This window comes from Thermobia domestica, chromosome 15, assembly GCF_964235325.1.
Source record: "Thermobia domestica chromosome 15, izTheDome1.hap1.1, whole genome shotgun sequence".
NCBI classification, from domain to species: domain Eukaryota; kingdom Metazoa; phylum Arthropoda; class Insecta; order Zygentoma; family Lepismatidae; genus Thermobia; species Thermobia domestica.
This window is the reverse complement of record NC_137468.1, coordinates 29,773,210-29,792,308: the sequence shown is the minus strand read 5'-3', so window position 1 is coordinate 29,792,308 and position 19,099 is coordinate 29,773,210. Positions and strand designations below refer to the sequence as shown.

General features: G+C 34.7%; 1 protein-coding gene across 6 annotated transcripts in view; it reads right to left on the bottom strand.

Annotated features, from left to right (window-relative positions):
- Nucleotides 1-19,099, bottom strand: part of LOC145672151 (histidine protein methyltransferase 1 homolog) — a 55,878-nt gene that overhangs the window by 35,946 nt on the left and 833 nt on the right. For 3 of the 6 annotated variants that reach the window (XM_081741484.1, XM_081741480.1, XM_081741483.1), the window contains exons 2-3: nt 14,763-14,843; nt 9,569-9,802 (exon numbers count right to left, since the gene is read on the bottom strand). In XM_081741484.1, coding sequence (XP_081597610.1) covers nt 9,569-9,802; nt 14,763-14,817 — 289 coding nt within the window. In that variant the 5' untranslated portion in view covers nt 14,818-14,843. Of the gene's footprint in view, nt 1-9,568; nt 9,803-14,762; nt 14,844-16,322; nt 16,565-18,868; nt 18,959-19,099 lie in introns of those variants that run through there. The other 3 variants (XM_081741482.1, XM_081741481.1, XM_081741479.1) reach the window with 2 other exon arrangements.

Sequence of the window (19,099 nt, the reverse complement as noted above, 5' to 3'; positions counted from 1 at the left end):
GAAAAAAGGGGAAGACAAACAGTTGGATGCATTACCACTACAATTTTTAAACTGAACAACTATATGAGCAGCTCCGGGCAAGACAATAGTAAGCGATGCGTTGTAGCTTTTGAGTAAACTGAAAATAAAGTTCAACACTCCCATGCAATGCAATGACATATACCAAACAATTTTCTCTTGTCATCTGCTGGTACACTTCCGAATTTACATACTGTTCTGTAGTCCAATCTCAACCTATTTTACCTAATAACTCAATTTCACCAGAAGTGGCACTTATCATATTCTTCTCCCGAGCACTAATAAAATATATCTGCTATTTGTTGCTGCTACTCAAACTTTTTCGCTATTGGCAAATCTTGTTCCTTACAAGCAACCTGTACACATGTTCAATTTTTGCGACCGAAATACTGCTGCGAATGTAAAAATTTTTATTTTACTACTTTCGTAATTAAAACTCTGTATTTTAAAAAATGAGAAAATTTCTGTTGAATTGCACGAAAGTAACCGAAATGATTAAGACAAAAACTTTAAAGTTTATACAGCGTGATTCAAAATGATGTGAACGATTACAACTCCTTATAACTTTTTATTAATCATCCAAATAGCTTCAAATGTTACAGTTAAATGCTAAAACTCTTCAAGTTTTTGTGATAAAAAAAAAATGAAAATAGTACATCACAAATGTTCTATGTGGGCCCCCTTTGTTACCCTGCATACATCTATTCGGTATTCCAATTCCGCCCAGACCCGTTTCAACATCTTTGCATCAACAGTTTGCATTGCAGCAGTGATGCACTCTTTCAGGTCATTCACATCTTGGGATAGAGGGGGTTTGTAGACAATGTCTTTTAGATGTCCGGTGATTTTGGTGGCCAACGCAGAAGCTGATGATCATTTTTACCTCCGCCCAATCCAGCGGTGTGGCAGTCTGTTGTTGAGGAAATTTCTGACATTGTGATGAAAGTGACATGGAGCTCCATCCAATTGATAGATGAAGTTTGCACTGTCATGTTCGAGCTGTGGTTATAAGCCATGTAGTAAGCATTTGTAGAAATGTTTGTCCAGTCACAGTTCCTTTGTCAAATAAGTACGACCATAAACTTTTAAAGATGAAATTGTACAAAACACATTCGTCTTCGGTGAATCACGCACAATTTCACAGATTTGGTGAGGCTTCTCAGTTCCCCAAATGCGAACATTTTGTTTATTCACTCTTCCTATTACATGGAACGTAGCCTCACCACTGAAACAAAGTTTGCACAAAAACTCATAATCAACAGTGCACAACTCTTGAAATGACTCAAAAAGTCTTGCGACACATGTGATCATTAGGTGTTAAGTGTTGTAACAACTGCACTCGATACGGATACATCTTTAAACGTTTACGCACTACACGCCAAACAGTTGTTTGAGGCATTTAAAGCCCTTTGCTAACTCTCCTTGTTGACTTTTGTGGGATGCGTTGAAAACTGATTCGAACCCTTTCGACATCTGCCTCAGAAGTGGACGGCCTACCGGGCGATTTTTCTTTACAAATGCATCCCGTTCTGTTGAATTTGTCATACCACCTACGTATGGAGTTCTTTGATGGTCGATCTTTATGAAATTTTGTGCGGAACTCGCGTTGAACACTAACAACAGACCGACAAACGTGAAACTAAAACACAAAATGCTCTCTCTGCACCACAGGCAGCCATCTTGGAACTAATCACTCTACCACCTATCGGATAAATTTTAAACAACTACGCTCGTCCCAAACAAAACTTGAGGATAATATTGAAAGTATTTCCATAGAGATTTCATTGTTGATAGAGTATTATCATTATAGAACGTTTTCTTATCGTTCACATCATTTTGAATCATGCTGTATATAAAAAAATATGAAAACATACTCTGCAACATCACCCAGATTAATAGTGTTGCCAACCCAACGCAAAATTATATTTATTCAAATGGCATTCTTCGTCGCTATATGGTTACCATGCGCGTCTTTGGCGCGCAGGTTCAATTCCCGGTGAGGGCTTATTTGGTTCGGATTCCACGTTAAGCTGTTGGTTCACATGATATATAGATAAACTCTTAATTCAACCAACCAAATAGCATTACGTCAGATTACTATCTACACGTTACACAAAAACTTAAAAGACTACATTTATTATTCAGTATTACAAACTTTGGACACTACATCACAAACAGAACTTCGGAGGTTTCTTCAGCGGGTTTCCTTGTGGTTTATCCGTTTCTTTCTATATTCTAATCCCATCAATTCTTTCTTAATCATTCCTCTTTCATTAATATCTCTCCTTGAGCCTGAAGATACGTAAAACTATAGATTCATTTCATGTAATTTTTATAACACACTAATTAATTATTATTTTGTATTTTATAAGTAATGTATTTTTGGTAACCTTAGCTGCAATAATGTAATAGATAGATTTACTAGTTTATCATTCACACGTTATTTTTATAATATTATGAATTCAATACCCTTCCTACTTACAAAGCACTGTAGAATTATTTTTCTTTCAACCTTTCTAATAATTACAATAGATTCAGGCATACATTTTGCAACACGAATCAATTTGCCATTGATTAATAATTACTACAAATGTTTGTAACAGACCGATTAACGGTTGTTTACATTCTATTTGAGTTGGCTCCCGGATTGTAATGTTTACCCGTATTGTAATGTTTACCGGCTGCTTATACAGCGTTAAAGTTGGTTCGTGTATTTTAATACTGCACCCGAGTGCCTCCAAAGATTCGTGTTGATGTTAATTTGTTTCGTTGCCAATGAAATAAATGGCACAAAAGAGTTACTAATTTTATATGCAATATCCAAACACATATGAGATACGCGAACACACCAATAATTTACCATGAAAATTTCGAATTTTTTTTACAATTGTTTCAAGCTACTGTAATAATTCTACCCATGTTATGGCAATATAGTAAAATTTGATTTACACTTTTATTCTACCTCAATTTATTTTACCTTACAAAAACATATTAGTTCGGAATTGTAGTCGCAAGAAAGACTGGCTTCCCATGTTGTCTCACTCTGTTGTTTTCTTCTTTTTCCTTTTCGTCGTTCTTTTGTTGGGAACGTGGCGATCATTTCGGTTGCGACCGCAAGAGGGCGTTTGAATCGCTATACGGGCATCTATATCGAAAATGGCGACTTTATTAAGCAGTGACAACATGGGTTGTCATAACAACATCAGCTATTTTCAAGGAGTAATTAGGTGAGTTTAAAATTTATATTATGTAGTCTTTTCCGATAATTGTGAAATGTCATTGAATAGATAGACCGACTGCTTATTTGAATAGGGTTTTGTATGGCAACAGAAGGGATATAAATTTGTTTTAGTTCGTAATCGACTATGTGATATTAAATCCGTGCTTATTAAGGTCTGGTGACGCGAGGATGATGACGCAGTGAAACGCCGTTTTACGATGTAGAAAGAACGATGGCTAGGTCGGCTCCTTAAAATATAGAAATTTTGTAACCAAAATTATAATCTTTCGGAACTAAACCTAGTATAAATTGCTAATTGATGTTAACCTAAATTATTTGAAAAAAAAAAAAAAAGGAACGCTGAGGAGTCTGACCGAAGTGAAAATTCCATAAAACAAGTTTTGGTTAAAGCCATCGAGTGTTACTTCCGCCATTACGAGTGATAGCGTAATGTGTAGGAAGTAAGTAGTTGGAGTTCATCTCGTCAGATAACGGGACCAAGTCCCATATTCAATAGGACTTGGAACCAATACCCGAGGAGATAGCCTGCAACGTGTAGCTAAATAGGTTTGCTAACCTATTCTGTCCTGTGAAGTCAAGGATCCAGGTGACAAGGACCGAAAGGACCATTTTGTAGGAACTTCAACCAATTGGGTAACATTCATCCATTTTATTTTTTTTTTATTTTCTTCTTGTTCCGATCATAAACAGAACCACTAATTTACTAAATGGAGTGCTGCGAAATAGAAATGTATAGTTAAAACGAAAGGCGTTACGCGTTTAGACAGCTCATCTCGTTACCACTCAATAGAATGATATCATAAGAATATGTGATCAACATCGAAAATTGTTGGTGAACTTTACTTTAAGCGCACCGCTTGATATTAATATTTTCCATGTGAGAGTTGATACGGTTTTCCTTTATTGTTAGATTAAGTAATATCTCCGCTCTGAAATGTCATTTTAACGTGTATATTATTAAATAATGTGTTTAGGTTGCTTAGGTTAGGTAAAATTTAAATTTAACGTGTCCTATAATATACATCTATCTTGATTGTTAGGTTAGGAAATCGGATTGTGTGCTTGCTGTTAAATAATGTACTTTTATGTGGTCTTGTGATATATTTCGGGAAAAATATATTTCAATTGCTTGTTTAGGTTAGTTAGATTGAACTTGTGTGCTGACGGTTAAATAATGTGCTATTACTTTGTCTTGTGATATATTTCGGGAATACATATTTTGGATTGCTTGCTTAGGTTACTTAAATTGAACTTGTGTACTTACCGTAAAATAATGTCCTGTTATTTTGTTTCGCGATATTTTATTTTTTTTTTGTGTATTTCCAATTGTGTAGGTTAGGGCTTTATGTAGGTTAAGAAATTATATTTTGAGAATGATTTCGCCATATGACTCGTGTCTTAAATGTGAAAAGGGTTTTGGTAATTTAGGATAGTAAATATACCGGTGTTTTTTTCATTGTCGTTGTCTCATGATATGCGAGTGCATACTTGATCTATGCAGATTTCAGATATATTTAAAAATCTTGTTCGAATATGCTTCCGTGCAAGACTCTGTCTTGGGCATATATTTAGTTTAAAGGTGCCAGTCACGCGTCATGGGATTTCTTACATATTTGCCTCATCGGAAGTCAACGTAATTAAATGATGTTCAACTTTACTGATAAGTATATACGTACGTACTTACATTTATTCAATTTGTCGATCTTAAACACAATTTTGAAATTTATTATGTGTCCATTGCTCCTGAAATTAATGACATTATATTGTAAAGTTAAAGGTGATAATAATATTGATAATGACGTTCTAATCTCTCGTAGAATATGTAAACCCTGGCGTAGAGAAGTAGAAGTAGAGCATTTTTTTTTTCATTTGTAAATATATCATTTCATTAATAGTAGAATTTTTTTTTTTTTTGTAGATGTATTATGTACGATTGATACATGCTACTTGATTGTTCTAGAGTACAATGAGAATGTAGTAGCAGTCATGTAGGTTCATGTTGTCGCCTAACTCAAATGATATGTACGGGGTTATGAATCGTGAACGTCTATTTAGTAATAATTTCAATAATGATAATGTCATTTCGTTGAATGAATAATTAGAGCATATGGACTGTTATTCTTAAGCGATCACGAACTAAATATATATATTGTATATATATTGAAATGTGAAAATTGATATAAATTTGAAGTTAAGTCAATGTAATAACGTAATATCGTAATTGTTTGAATGCACTGCGATGTAGGCAAATATTTAACAGACTTTATTCTGTTGCTCTTGTTAATTACAATGTAACTGTTGACTGATGGGCACAAATAAACAATCACGACCGAATCTCAATTATATAATTTCGAATACTGCTCATAGAGTTAAGCATATGTAAGTTTGATATATTTTTTTTTTTCATTCAACTTAAGTTAACGACGTTGAGTCCTCTTTCATTTCGATTGGCCACTTAACAAGAATTTGGGATCTTTTGATAAAATTTGTTGCGCATGCTTGAACTGATTTTTTTTTTTTTTTAGCTAATATAATCTAAACATTAAGTTAAAACATAACCAAAGAAAATGGTTTGCTATAAATTATTTTATTCTTGAGATTTTCTCATCCCTGGAAAAGACTGTTATAAATCGGCGACCCTTTTGCTATAATATGTGAAGCTAGGCTGTTATAAATTTAATCGTAATTTAATTTTTTTTTTATGATCCTAAAATTTGGTGTGTTATATGTTTTCCAGACAAAAATACTTTCACATGTAGAGAAAACATTATCAGTATTGGAATAAATTCATGTCAGTCGATTGGACTGCCAGCTACCACGGTATCTTGGGAACTATACACGATGAGTGGAATGTTACATTCTGAAGAGGATGATCTGTCCATACAATTGTCAATAATAGACATAAAGAGTACTTCTTGTATTTCGGAACAAGTCAGTTCCAATTGTTGAATCTGTTTTCCTTATTACCTACTTTTCAAACACATTTACCTTGAATAAATATAAATTTTATCTGAAAGCTGCGTGATACTTTTATTGTCTGCCATATATTTTACTTACGTTTCTTCGGACGACCTAGTTCTCTGAGATTATATCTACTTCCTTCTCCTGTATATGCTAATTTTAAAGATGAGGTCTCAGGAATTCCCGATTATCCAAGCATTTAAGTAAATCCATTAAAACTGTTAACATCCTACAAAAAATCTCGTCGCTACTAAAAATACTTGTCCATGAATTTTATTTCATCAGAACTAAGGAGCTAACTTGAACCCAGATAAAGGAAGTCTCGACAAACAGTAAATAGAATGGCGTAGTATCGTCTTTGACCGCTTATTTAGGTTCTATAACAGGTATTTAAGCCAAGTTTTTTTATTGGTCAAGTCAAGGATGGACCAGCGAACACCCTAGATGCGTTTTGGAACCGGATGTTCAACTTGGCGGCGCCAAAAGGGGGTATGACGGTTTTTTTTTTCTTAAGGCAAATTTCAAAATTTTTTACGCCTTTAGTTTTCAAGATATTACATTGAAATTTTGCATACGAATTGTGTGTACCTTTGCGGTTTTTTTTTTTTTTTTTTTTTTTGAGATCCCTACCTGAAACCGGGAGCGGGCCTGAGAAGCGCAAGTGTTCCGAGGGGCGATTTTTTCAGAAACAATTCCGGTTTTTCCGGTTCAGGTGTATGATACGGGCATGTGAATGGTACCGTTGGAAAAGGCTGTTTATACTGAAGAAAATGGTGTTTGAACCCTGACTCTAACTAGACCAAATAGTAATAACGCAGTAAATTTTTATGATATGCATATATATATAGGACCTAAATTCAGGCTTTCAACAATTTTTCCGCCCTTTGTTTTCAAGATACAGGATTGAAATTTTGCACACGTATTATGTACATAACAGCGTATTCTTTTTTAAAAAAATCAGATCCATTACGTAAACCCAGGTACAGGCCCGAGGGGCAAAGTGTTTTGGTGGGATTTTTAAAAAAAAATCCCGAATTTTCCGGTTCAAGTGTATAATACGGACATGTGAGTGATACCGTTGGAAAGGGTTCGTTATACTGAAGAAAATGGAGTTTTAACCATGACTCTAGGTCAAATAGTAATGACGCAGTACATTTTTGAAATATATGAAAAAATGGGTCACCTTCAGACTTTCAAAAATTTCTTCCGACCTTGCTTTTCAAGATACAAGATTGAAATTTTGCACATGTATTATGTACATAACAATGTATTTGTTAAAAAAAATCAGATCCTTACATGAACCCAGGCCAGAGTGGCGCAAAAATTTCGATTTTTTTTCGAAAATTCTCCCGGTTTTTCCCGATTTTTCCGTTTCTGGTGTATAATACGGACAAGCGAGCGTTACCGTTGGAAAGTATGCTCTATCCTGAAAAGGACGAGATATGAACCATGATCCTACGATAAATAGTAAGGAAGCAGTAGCTGTTTGAGTGAAAGTCTAAAATTTACCTAAAAAAGTGGAAATCCTAAAAGGGTTAATAATTAATTTAAGAGAGGTAGAATTTTGAGACTAAACAAAGTTTTAAAATATGACTGTTTCACTGCAAAGAAACAGACACAAATTAGAAACGGAGCAAACCTCGAATATACCATCACCAATAACGGGATATAACCACCAGAGACCTTTCTTGTTCATGAAGCTTCTTTGGCGCGTCAAATGGAAGAACTACTAAAAGCAACGGGTTTATCCCCATTTGAGAGAATGAGACATTGACACAGACTTCGAGGCAAATCGAGGTCAAAATGTTTACTTTGGAAAAAAATCAGCAAATTACTGCTATAGAAACCCTCATCAAGAGTTTGAAATTCGCTGCAAAAAGTACTTGTAACATCCATTTCATATACATTTTGGGAGAAAAAATAATAATTTTTTAATAGTTAACGAATTTTTAAACGATTATTAATTAAAAACTTAAATGAGTAATTTAATCGTTAATCTTTTAATGAATTAATTACAAGTCTGAATTATAGATGCACATCTACTACGGTAATTTGTAGTAGTGTATGAATATTATTTTTAAATCAGTGATTTTATCAGCTAAATCTTATTCGATACAAATTCACGAATAAAGAAGAATATTCGTACCTATTTGTATACGGCCGAATAGAACTGGCATGCAGAGGGGAAGGAAGCTTAAGATTTAACTTTAGGAATTTCGTTCTTTCGAAGAAGTTCACAGCAACAAAACAAAAGAAATATAAAGGGTCTGCTAATAAAAGGACCATGCAACTTACAAGTAAAAATCTTTGTTTATTTACAACACAGTTGCGTAAAACATGAACTCTATAACATTTACTTTGAGTTTATTGACTTGAGAAATCCTTCCAGACAGAGTTTATTGATTCGTTACTATTGTCTTTATGAAATGAAAATATGACATGCAGTGTTCGAAGTGGAAAACAAGCAGAGGTAGTATGTTTTATTACGATTCTGACTCGATATACCGGCTATCTAAATGTTGAAATACAATAAGGGTATGTTGCCTAAAAGATTGCATTAATATTTAAATAAAGACTGAAGACCATTTGAGAGCTCTTCTGTAGTTACGGGGGGAGGCATGGAGAGACTCTGATTCCCCACAACTTTCTAAAAAAAAAAAAAAATATTTAAAAAATATCCCCTTACGCTGTATTATAGAGAATTATACACGAAAATGCTCTAAAACCGAGTTTTTATATGAACAATTTCCTACGGGAAAACTCCCGGACCCTCCCCTCCACTCGACTGAGAAGATCCGCCCATGCTCAAAACACGACATTTCTATGCATTAAGGCAAGAAACCACACACAATACATATGAAAGAAACAATTAAATATAGCACATCAAAATATAAACTAGATGAACTTCTTTGAAGACACCTCATTTTAGAAACAAAAGGAAAAAATATAACAAAAATGTCGGTGTTACCAACTTAGAAATTATTCCTACATAAGAAATAAAATGCAAATCTTTTTAATGCAAAGCTATTCGCCAATTACTGTGTATAAAAATGTATTTATTAAAGCTATTGAGCATCTACTCTCCAGTGACGGTATGTCTTGATCAGTGAAAAACCAGAGGCGGTGTGCCTTCATCACTGAAAAGCCAGAGGCGGTATGGCATACCACTGCATACCGTCTTACTTTGACCACTGATGACATGCAATCGGATGTTTACTTCAGATGGCCAATGTATAGAGGAGAAATTAACATTAGCAAAATAATAAATATCCCATGTCTTATGGGAAGCTGCAGCCTCTTATGTAAATGAGGGTAAGTAGTTTTATTGTACTTATTTTCTATGCATACCTTCATATTTTCCTGGAAGAAGATCTGAATGCTGTTTCTCAGCTTCTAAAATATTGCGGCGGTCTTCATCTGCTAACCTTTTCAACGCTACCTCTCCGCTTATATATTTCAAATTGTAATTTTGACAAGAAAACACTTGCACTGGTAACTGAGACACGCCAATCAATTGCTCTTGATTGGGATAAATTTCTTCAGCTGAATACCATAAAATCTCTTTTCCGTTGTCAGATGTGTCTGGAGTAAAAATGAAAGTAATATTTTTATTATGTGTTCATTTCTACTTATTACAATAATTAGAGTGAACAAATAAAGCAAGTGAACTGATTTTAATTAAAATGATCTTTTAAACACATACATACACAAAATTCATGTTAATACCTGGAGTCAAGTTGTTAACATGAATCATTGGTGTTCTTGGCTCAACAAAACAAATTTGAATACAAACAATACAGCGTGTTTATAAATGAATGCTGTTTTATAAACTGACAATAAATCTATTTATTACCTTGCACGGGTAAAACCTACACTAAACAGTGGCAGCTGTCCAAGTTTTTCATGCACTACCTGATATTTGCTTTTCGTGCTGGTTTGTTTGTCATGCTTACTGCGAGGCCACAGCGTCAGCTTCCAGGAAAAGGCTTTGATGTGCTCCGTTTTGAGGTGTCCAGATCTATGGTTTTAGTGCAACGTTGAGTTTCGTGAACGGTTTAGGAAAGACCCACCACAAGACAATATTCACCCCGATAGCTCGTGGAAACTGAATGCTTGTGTAAAGGCAGGAGTTCTGGTCGACTTTGTGTGTCTGATGACCATGTTTCTTCGAACAAGAAACAGTGACCGGTGACTGATTTCTAGATATGGAAACCTGGTTATTATCCCACCTGAACACCAATTATGATTATTACATTTTGCAACTGGAAGATGCTCCGCCACATTTTCACAGGAATGTACAAGAGCTTCTTAACTGTGTTTTTCACAACCGCCGGATTGGACGTGGTGCAACAGAAGACGATAACCTTCTCCCCTGGCTACCCCGTTCACAGGATTTAACACCATGCGATTTTTTTCTTTGGGGGTTTGTTTATGTACCGCCAATACCCGTGTCCCTTGAAGAAGTTCGTGATCAGATAATGCATGCACTGATGACCATCACGGCGGACGATCTACACAGAGTATGGGAAGAATTTGATTACCATGTAGATGCGTGTCGTGTGACCAAAGGTGCACGTATTGAAGGATTGAGATTAATGCATCAGAAACTTAGACAGTTGCCGCTGCTTATGCTGTAAGGTTTGCCCATATAAGGTAATAAATATATTTATTATTAATGTTTAAAACCTCACCATTCATTTACATACAGGCTGTATAATTATTGTAAGACTTCTACTTACAGGTTTATGCAATTCCTGAATACCACTTGAACTTCCGAGCTTTCGACTCTTCCCTGGTCACGCACGACTTTAACAGGAGAAGGAAAAATAAAAAACACACAGAAAATTAAAAGGAACAGATTTACCAGGGTAGAGGAGTGGAAGAGACACTCTGTCAAAAGCAAAAATCACGCGTCAAATGATGGGGACGTGGGTTGCAATATAGCGGGGTTAATTTGCGCATTCGTTTGTTCATTAGTGGAAGGTTACCAACTTGTGTTGGTGTTTATATTGTATACCAATGCTGTGCAAACTTTGTAATTACTCTTTCTCATTCATCACTTAAATATCCCCTGTCTAAATAAAACTCTTTTTTTCTTTTTAATGAATACAGAAATTTTCGACGAGTTCGTCCACTTTATTATTTAGCTTCCAGTTTCTTTTAAATGTTTCAATAGACCTGACACCAGACCTTCCGATTTAGCGTCCCTAATATCGTCCCTTTACATGGACCTTGAGGCTTCTTTTAGTCATGCATATGTAACTCTCATGGGAACTCAAGTCCATTTTATTTCATAGATACCTGATTTATCATTGGGATCTTAAATTGGACAATATTCTTCTCGAAGTTTTGGGGGGCTTCAAAGCTGTGCGGAAACTGTGCTGTATAAAAGTTTTCTTCAATGCTGTTGTCAATCTGGAAAAAATAGGCAGTCCCATTCATTTTGAGTCATTAAGTTCGGTTTCAGGTCTATCGAAACATATATTTCTTCTGGTTATATCTATTTATTAAAAATGGAATTGAACACCCATTCACGTTTTCAAGCTTCAATAAATGATCAATCACAAGCTGTAAATGGTGAGTCGATTGGTTCGTAAAAAAGCTTGCTTCAGTCTTTGCAGGATAAGAGGATTTATAATGAATATAATGAGTGCCAACAAAGGTCTTATGATAGGCACTCGTAATACTATTGAGTCTCCTTATATTAAGATCTAAATAAATAAGTTTGCCTTCCTTTTCATTTTCTACCGTAAATCTCAAATCACTATGATACTACTCAATTCTTTCAAAAAAAAAAAAAAAAAAAAAAAAAGCTATGTATTATTTTTATATATTGCTAAGTTTCCTAAATTGAAACTTGTAGGTAAGAAAATGTTACAACCTTAAACGAAAAGCTTTAATTTGAAAATTAAAGGAATAAGCTACTTTTGTGGGTATGTTGTACGCTTAGCATGGTAGTCAGAAATTTTTGATTCAGGGAATTGTTTTGTTTAACGTTACACCGTGACAATATCAGGCTTTCCAATACTAATGAAAAAAAAAAAGAAAAGAAAGAAAATCACGACGAAAAAATATAGGAGGTTTCGTGAAGCTGTGAAAAAGAAACATTTCAATTATCCAATAAGTAGAAACAAAAAATCACATGAAAATTACATCAATTGTTATATGAACATCTATTCTACTCTAAATATAACTAAATGGGTAATTATCTCGTTGCAAAATTTTATACGAGCTTCTTAGTCTCAGTGTTTTCGTATGTAGCTCGCCAGTACTAAGCAACGACCACAAGGAAAGTGTAAAAAGGATCTGCATAAGAGAAATCAGAATTTGTAAGTATACGTCTAATTTCATCACTTGCAAGGTTATATCATTTATGTTTTTTTCTTCTTTTTTTTCCAAATAATATACATAAGTTGTAAAAATCTAAGGAAATATACACAACAGTAGAAGTACCAGTTACGTTTTCATTTTCTTAAGACAATAAGCAGGAAAGAATGAAACACAGAAGTCTGCATTCAACATCCTACTGTGGAGACAAAAGGCCCTTCAACCATCCACACCTTATTTCCTTATTATTTTCACAAGTGGAAGTAGCAATGCCGCAAAACTATAGGAGGCTTCGTTAAAATATAGAAAATATAGGAGTATATAGGGAGAGACGGAAATATATAGGGAAAACAGGAAATATAGGAGCATTGGAAAGCCTGCAATATATTCGAAATACAAACCTTGGGACAAAGTGTAAAGATACTTCATTCTTCCTATTTTTAAAACACCTCTTATAAATGCGATAACAATACTTGTTCGAAGAATGCTCCCACACAAAATTAGCTCCTAAAACATGTGACTAATTAAAATTTTAGCTTTATTCCTTTGATTCTTGAAAATATTTTTCTTCAGAATCACTAAATAATATTTCGGTATAATGGGAAGAGACAGACGATGCGAGATGATTTTTTCATTCGTCTCCCCAAACCCCAAAAATTCTCAAGCAGAAAAGTAGTGGGGAAAAAAATCCGCTTCAAAAAGGCGTTTTTATATAAAAGCCGTTCTCTTTTGTACAGTAAAGGAAAGATGCCGTCTGACAGATAGCTACGCACTGTCAACAAACCGAAAGGGAGAGTTCTTCTTCAATCGCTGCATTATTCTGTCATGCTACCTCTGATTGCGCTGATGCCAGTAGTTTAATGGTAAATCTTCTGTCAAATATACCAAATACTATTTTCTTTGTCATTTTGAAATCATACGTTACAAATTATTGGGATACTATTACGATTATAGAATATGACGTCTTAAAAGTTCTAACTATGTTGTCGGAGCTTCTTACTATATTGTTGCAGATCGTTTGACAACAGTGCCTCCTACGACTAATGTGTTCTATCAGACGTCAGATTTCTTTAAATGCATACTAACTTTGTGTATGTTAATGTGTGTATTCTATACAGTATGTTTGTGTTACTAAAAAAATAAAAATGTTAAGACGAAATAAAAATAAATGCTAGGTGACAAGTTAAAAGAAAAATGCTACCCTACAGGCTACTGAGGTGCCAGACTAAAGAAAAAAATAACAGTTCTTACTTTAAGCTGCTTCAAGCTATCGAATGCCAAGATTAAAGAAAAATGATATTAGTGGTATAGCGTTCGCCTCTGGTGCATGGTCCCTGGTTCGATCCCAATTCGCGCCAAGTGAATTTCGTGGTGTACAAACACCATGTGCGTGGGTTTCCTCGGGATTCTCCCGTTTCCTCTCACTTTCTTCATTCCACCATTTCATTCATTTCTCACCATCACCGTCTCCTTTAGCCTTGCTGGCATAATCGTGGGACGTAAAACTCAAAGATTTCATTTCATTTAATTCATTTCAAATGATAGTCTTCACTTCAAGCCACTGAAATAACAGGCTAAAAGATAAATAATAGCCCTGACTTCAAGCTACTGAGAACCATGCTAACAAAAGAAAATAACTCGCACCGAAGCTACTGAAGGTTCAGAAAAGACAAGTACTGAGAAACAGATATGTAAAAATAAAGGAATACATTCTGTGGAACTGCTCTTAAATCGTTAACTTACGAAGACAGAGCTGAGAAAAAGGCTTTAAAAAAAAGTACTTGGTATGAAAAGCAACAGGTTCTATCTTAAACGTCAGCAATGAACGTAAGGGCCGAATCGATGTGCTGACCACATTTCACCCAACTAAAACCCGTGTCTCTATTCATAGCTGTTTGTGGTTTGATACGCTTAGATATTTAGTTTTAGTTTTTTGAGTCGTTCAAATGAATATTTGAATAATAATAATAATAATCAAACTCCGGCTCCTGGCCCTACGAAATTTTTCTTAATCGGAAATTTTCTCTAATTTGGTTTGTACCGTCCTTGTTAAAACAGTACAATACAGCTATTTAAAATCTTTGAAAAAAAAAAAACTAAATAATAACTTTTAAAAATTCAATACTATTAATATATTCAATACTATTAATATTCAATACTAAAATTCAATACTATTAAAGTTTTTGAAATTTTGTTTTTCTTTAAAATTGCTTACCGTTGTTGTGTTCTGTTCCTTCTTCATTTTCCAGGACAAATCCGAATTTGAACATCTTTGTATGGATACTGCTTACACGAGCTAAACGAAAATGGAAAAAAGAAAGAAAAAATAAAATAAAATAAAATAAAATAAAATGGAACTTTTTAGTTTCACTCTTACGATTATGCTATTTAGACTAAAGGTGAGGATGATTAATTAATGATTGTGAGTTAAAATTTTTGTACTCTCCCACTGGGAATCGAACCTGGGATCACGCGCAAGCCTCTTGATAACCGGTGAGAGTCAATAATACGAGGGGAAATCAAAGAGCAAAGAGACTGAGAAAACGTACGTTTATTCCAATGATAGAAAACTGAAACATACATTATTTTTCTACGTAATCTCGTTGCACTTCAACGCACTTTTCCCAATATTTCACAAGTTTTTGATTTCGTCGGGAAAAAAGGTTTTCGGTTGTACCTGTAACCAATTTTGCAATGCATCAAGTTGAGTTGAGTTGATTTTGAGTTTAACGTCCCGTTCAGCAGCGAGGCCATATGAGACGTGGACCTACTGATTAACGTGGTATCCGAACCACATGAACTCCCGCCGGGAATCAAACCCGGGTCTCCCACGCCAAAGGCGCGTACGCTAACCGCTTAGCCACGGAGGAGCTCTGCAATGCATCAATGACTAGCTGATGGTTGACGTTTAAATTTCTTAACTTCTGGTGAAGATGGTTGTTTCCAAACCATGTTCGCAGTCTTACTTTCCGGTTCACGATGATGTACCCAAATTTCATCTACAGTAACAATTTGCTGTACAAATCCATCTTTCTCGCGACGATTACGGGCCAAAGGGAGATGTTCAACCTTTGTACCTTATGTTGCGCTGACAATTCTTTCGGGACCCACCTTGCACACACACTCCGAAAATTTAGCCTGTTTTGTAAGATGGAATACGATGAACCATAACTGATATGTAAAGTATTGGTGATTTCGTCTACTGTGATTCGTCTGTTTTCCATCACCATACACTCAACAGCTTTCAAATTGTCCTCAGTTGTTGACGTCGATGGCCTGCTCGATCTTTCCGAGTCATATAAACGCGGGTATCATGCTATACAATAAACTTCCCAAAGATATAAAGACTCAAAAATCTGTTGCTAAATTTAGAAAAGAACTACAGAAATATTTACTAAAACACTGCTTTTACTCGATAGAGGAATACATGAATTGCTAACAGAAAAAAAAAAAACTACATTATCTACAGTAACCAGTGTCGTTGCTTGTTTTTAGCATTTGATATATGTTCAAGGATTTCTACATACACTGCAAGTAATAATTACTCTTACTATATTTTTAATAATATCATGCAAAATGTAATGGATAAGATGTAAGGTGTAATGTTTAATTATTAACCTAGTGTGTGTAATTTTCATTATTATTGTTCTTTTTACTTTTGTGTTTATATATAAATGACGTGTCCATTTCATATGCATTGCAATACAGTGCTAAATGTATGAAAAAAGGACGAAATAAATACAATACAATACAATACAATAAAGAAGTTCTTCACCATTTGGAACGCTCCATCCATTCGTAGATCATGCTTCGCGATAAACAGCTGCTACCATATTACTCTTGCATTCGACGAATAATTTCCGCAGGTTTAATACCTTACGCAAACAAAAAACGAATCACTGCCCTGACCTCATTTCCTCCTTGGTGTAGATTGACAATGGAGCTACCATGTTCAACGGTTTGATACACTCCAACGACTAACGCGGAACGGCAACAAGAGTGACACGTTGCGTAGAAGTGTTGCAGACGACACTAATTTAGCGTTGGATATTAGCAGTGTTACCAAACCCTAGTGCGAGAAATTGCAAAGTCCTTCTACTTTTTGACTTCCCTTCCTAATAATAATATAATTGTAAATTTCAAAACTGAAATCTTCCTATTGTGGACTTTATTTACTATATAGTATTAAAAGATAATGTATCGTAATCTTATTAAAACTTATCATCCTTAATTAACCAGCAGTTTTAATGCTTCGGGTTCCTTAAAAAGAAAGAAAAAAATAAAAGGTTTGAAAGAAGGTTTACTGTGACAGAAGTATAATACATTTATTTTGAGCAAATTAATAATAATAATAAAGCTTAGTAGTAATAATTGAAGTGATTAATTTTGTAAAGAATTGGGAGCCATGAATAGATGGAATGATTTAAAATTTAATTACTAAATTTATCGCATCTCCATATTCTCTGAAGTCAACAATATGCATAAAACTTCTGATTATTTCGAAAACAACTTCTTCTTCCGATAGTGAAGGCTGTTACATTCTTCACATGTACGTATGTATTACATATTTCGTTTCTGATTTCTTCTCAAAACACCTCATATCCTTTATGTAATAATAAGTATCCTTATGTTCTTAAATGATTCTTAATACTCTAGTTTGCTTCCGAATTTAAATTATTACACATCTACATTTTTAAAATTGTTTCCTGAAATTAAAGTTAAAATGTATGGGGGTTAACTGCTGCAGATGGTGGCCTCAAAATACAAAATTTTCTAAGATAACTTGAAGGATTCGTGAGATACTCTATTCTTAGCAAAAGCTATTTGAACCCTCTTTTACTTCCCTATAAGACGTACTTCACAACAATCTATTCTTAGTCCTTGAGTTTATGACAAAGGAAAATTCTTACAAATTCATTTTTGTATTTATAATAGTTTGACTTAGTTATTGATGAGTAAGTCATTTTAGTCTTTTTTATTTTTATATAATAGTGTATATGTCTTTTTTTTTAAAGAAAAAAGAATGATTCGTGTTGAGTTTTGATATTTTCGCCCGATTTGACTTATGTTGTAGGCAATGGATTACTTAACACTTTTCTTAGATCATTTTTTATTACACAATTCACGCGTCAGTACGTTTCTACTACGGCTTTCTCTAGAAGAGAACATATGGTGTCCAAACATTTTCAAGAAAAAAAATGTGACAACCTTGTCCTCCAGCATGTGCGGAAAAGACTGTTGTGGTCACTTGTGGTTATGCTTGCGGAAGGGGTTTTTTCTTACGAAGGGTATGGGTACGACTGTATATATACACAATAATTGTTGTTTTCAATAACTGACCAGCGGGCCGGCTGTCTTATATCTATAACGTAGAAATACAAAATAGGAAGTGTGCTCTTTATCATGTAGTACTCCATAAGCAAGCCATGATGAACTGAAGTACTATGTGAAGGGAGTGTACAAAGTTATCATAGAAGTGTTACAAAGCTTTGCCACACGTAAGGCATGTATTTTTATGCCAAATATAATGCTTCTCCACTATCATCGTTTATGCATATCCCACCATCGCTGACGCGCCTGCTCCCTACGGACGCAACCGCTCTGGTATTCCCTGCTGCGCTCCTCCTATAACTAAGTTAGATAATGTTCGTGCCTTTTAGTGACCTAGCACAAGTTAGTTTATTTTTTCTTAGTTAATTCGTGTTTTATGCGTTTAAGTTTTTAAGCCATATTTGCAGACGTTATGGTTATACTCAGCCCTCCTAAAGTCTATGTGCGCCCTTAAATGCAACTTCTCCCTTAAGAAACACTTTCCAAGGTAGTACGAGTGCATTTCCTTCTAAGACAAAATCATATTTCATTAATGTAAGTAACACTTTGTGGCAACCTTGTAAGCGAAAGAAGTATTTTGGTATGTGTATTGTAATTTTTGATGTCCCAGAAGTCAAGTCTCCCTTCTAAAAGGTTACTTACATAATATTGTAGTAGAATGTTGTTTACAGTCTGTTGGAAACAAGAAAAGGTAAGGATTCGTTGTTTTCGTTATACCTGAATAGTGCGTAAAATTGCAACACTTAACAGTTAGGATGTAAAATTTTGCATAATACAATGCAGATGAATCGTATCCAGTGAAGAGCACATAAAATAAGAAATATTTGTGATTAACAGTTAAGACCAAATGCTGGAAATGAAAGAGGAGTAAATTGCACATAAGATATATTAAACGACAAAAAATAATAATACAACATTGAAAACAGGTTCGTGTGGGTGTAATTCACGACCGCCATTTGCGGAAAATTAACAGTTTATGAGCCTACTTACTGTCGGTGACGTGGCTACTTCCTGAATACGCACTCCCACGCGCTCCTCCCCTTACTCAGTTCGACAGCATTCGTGCTTTTTACAGGACACCTAGAACAAGTAGGATTGTGTTTTAAAGTCAGTTCGTGTTTCATGCATTGTAGTTTTTATCCCATCTGTCCACACGCTGTATTTATGGTCAGTCTTCCTAAAGTTAATTTGCACGCATTAGTGCGATTGCTTCGCTAAGAA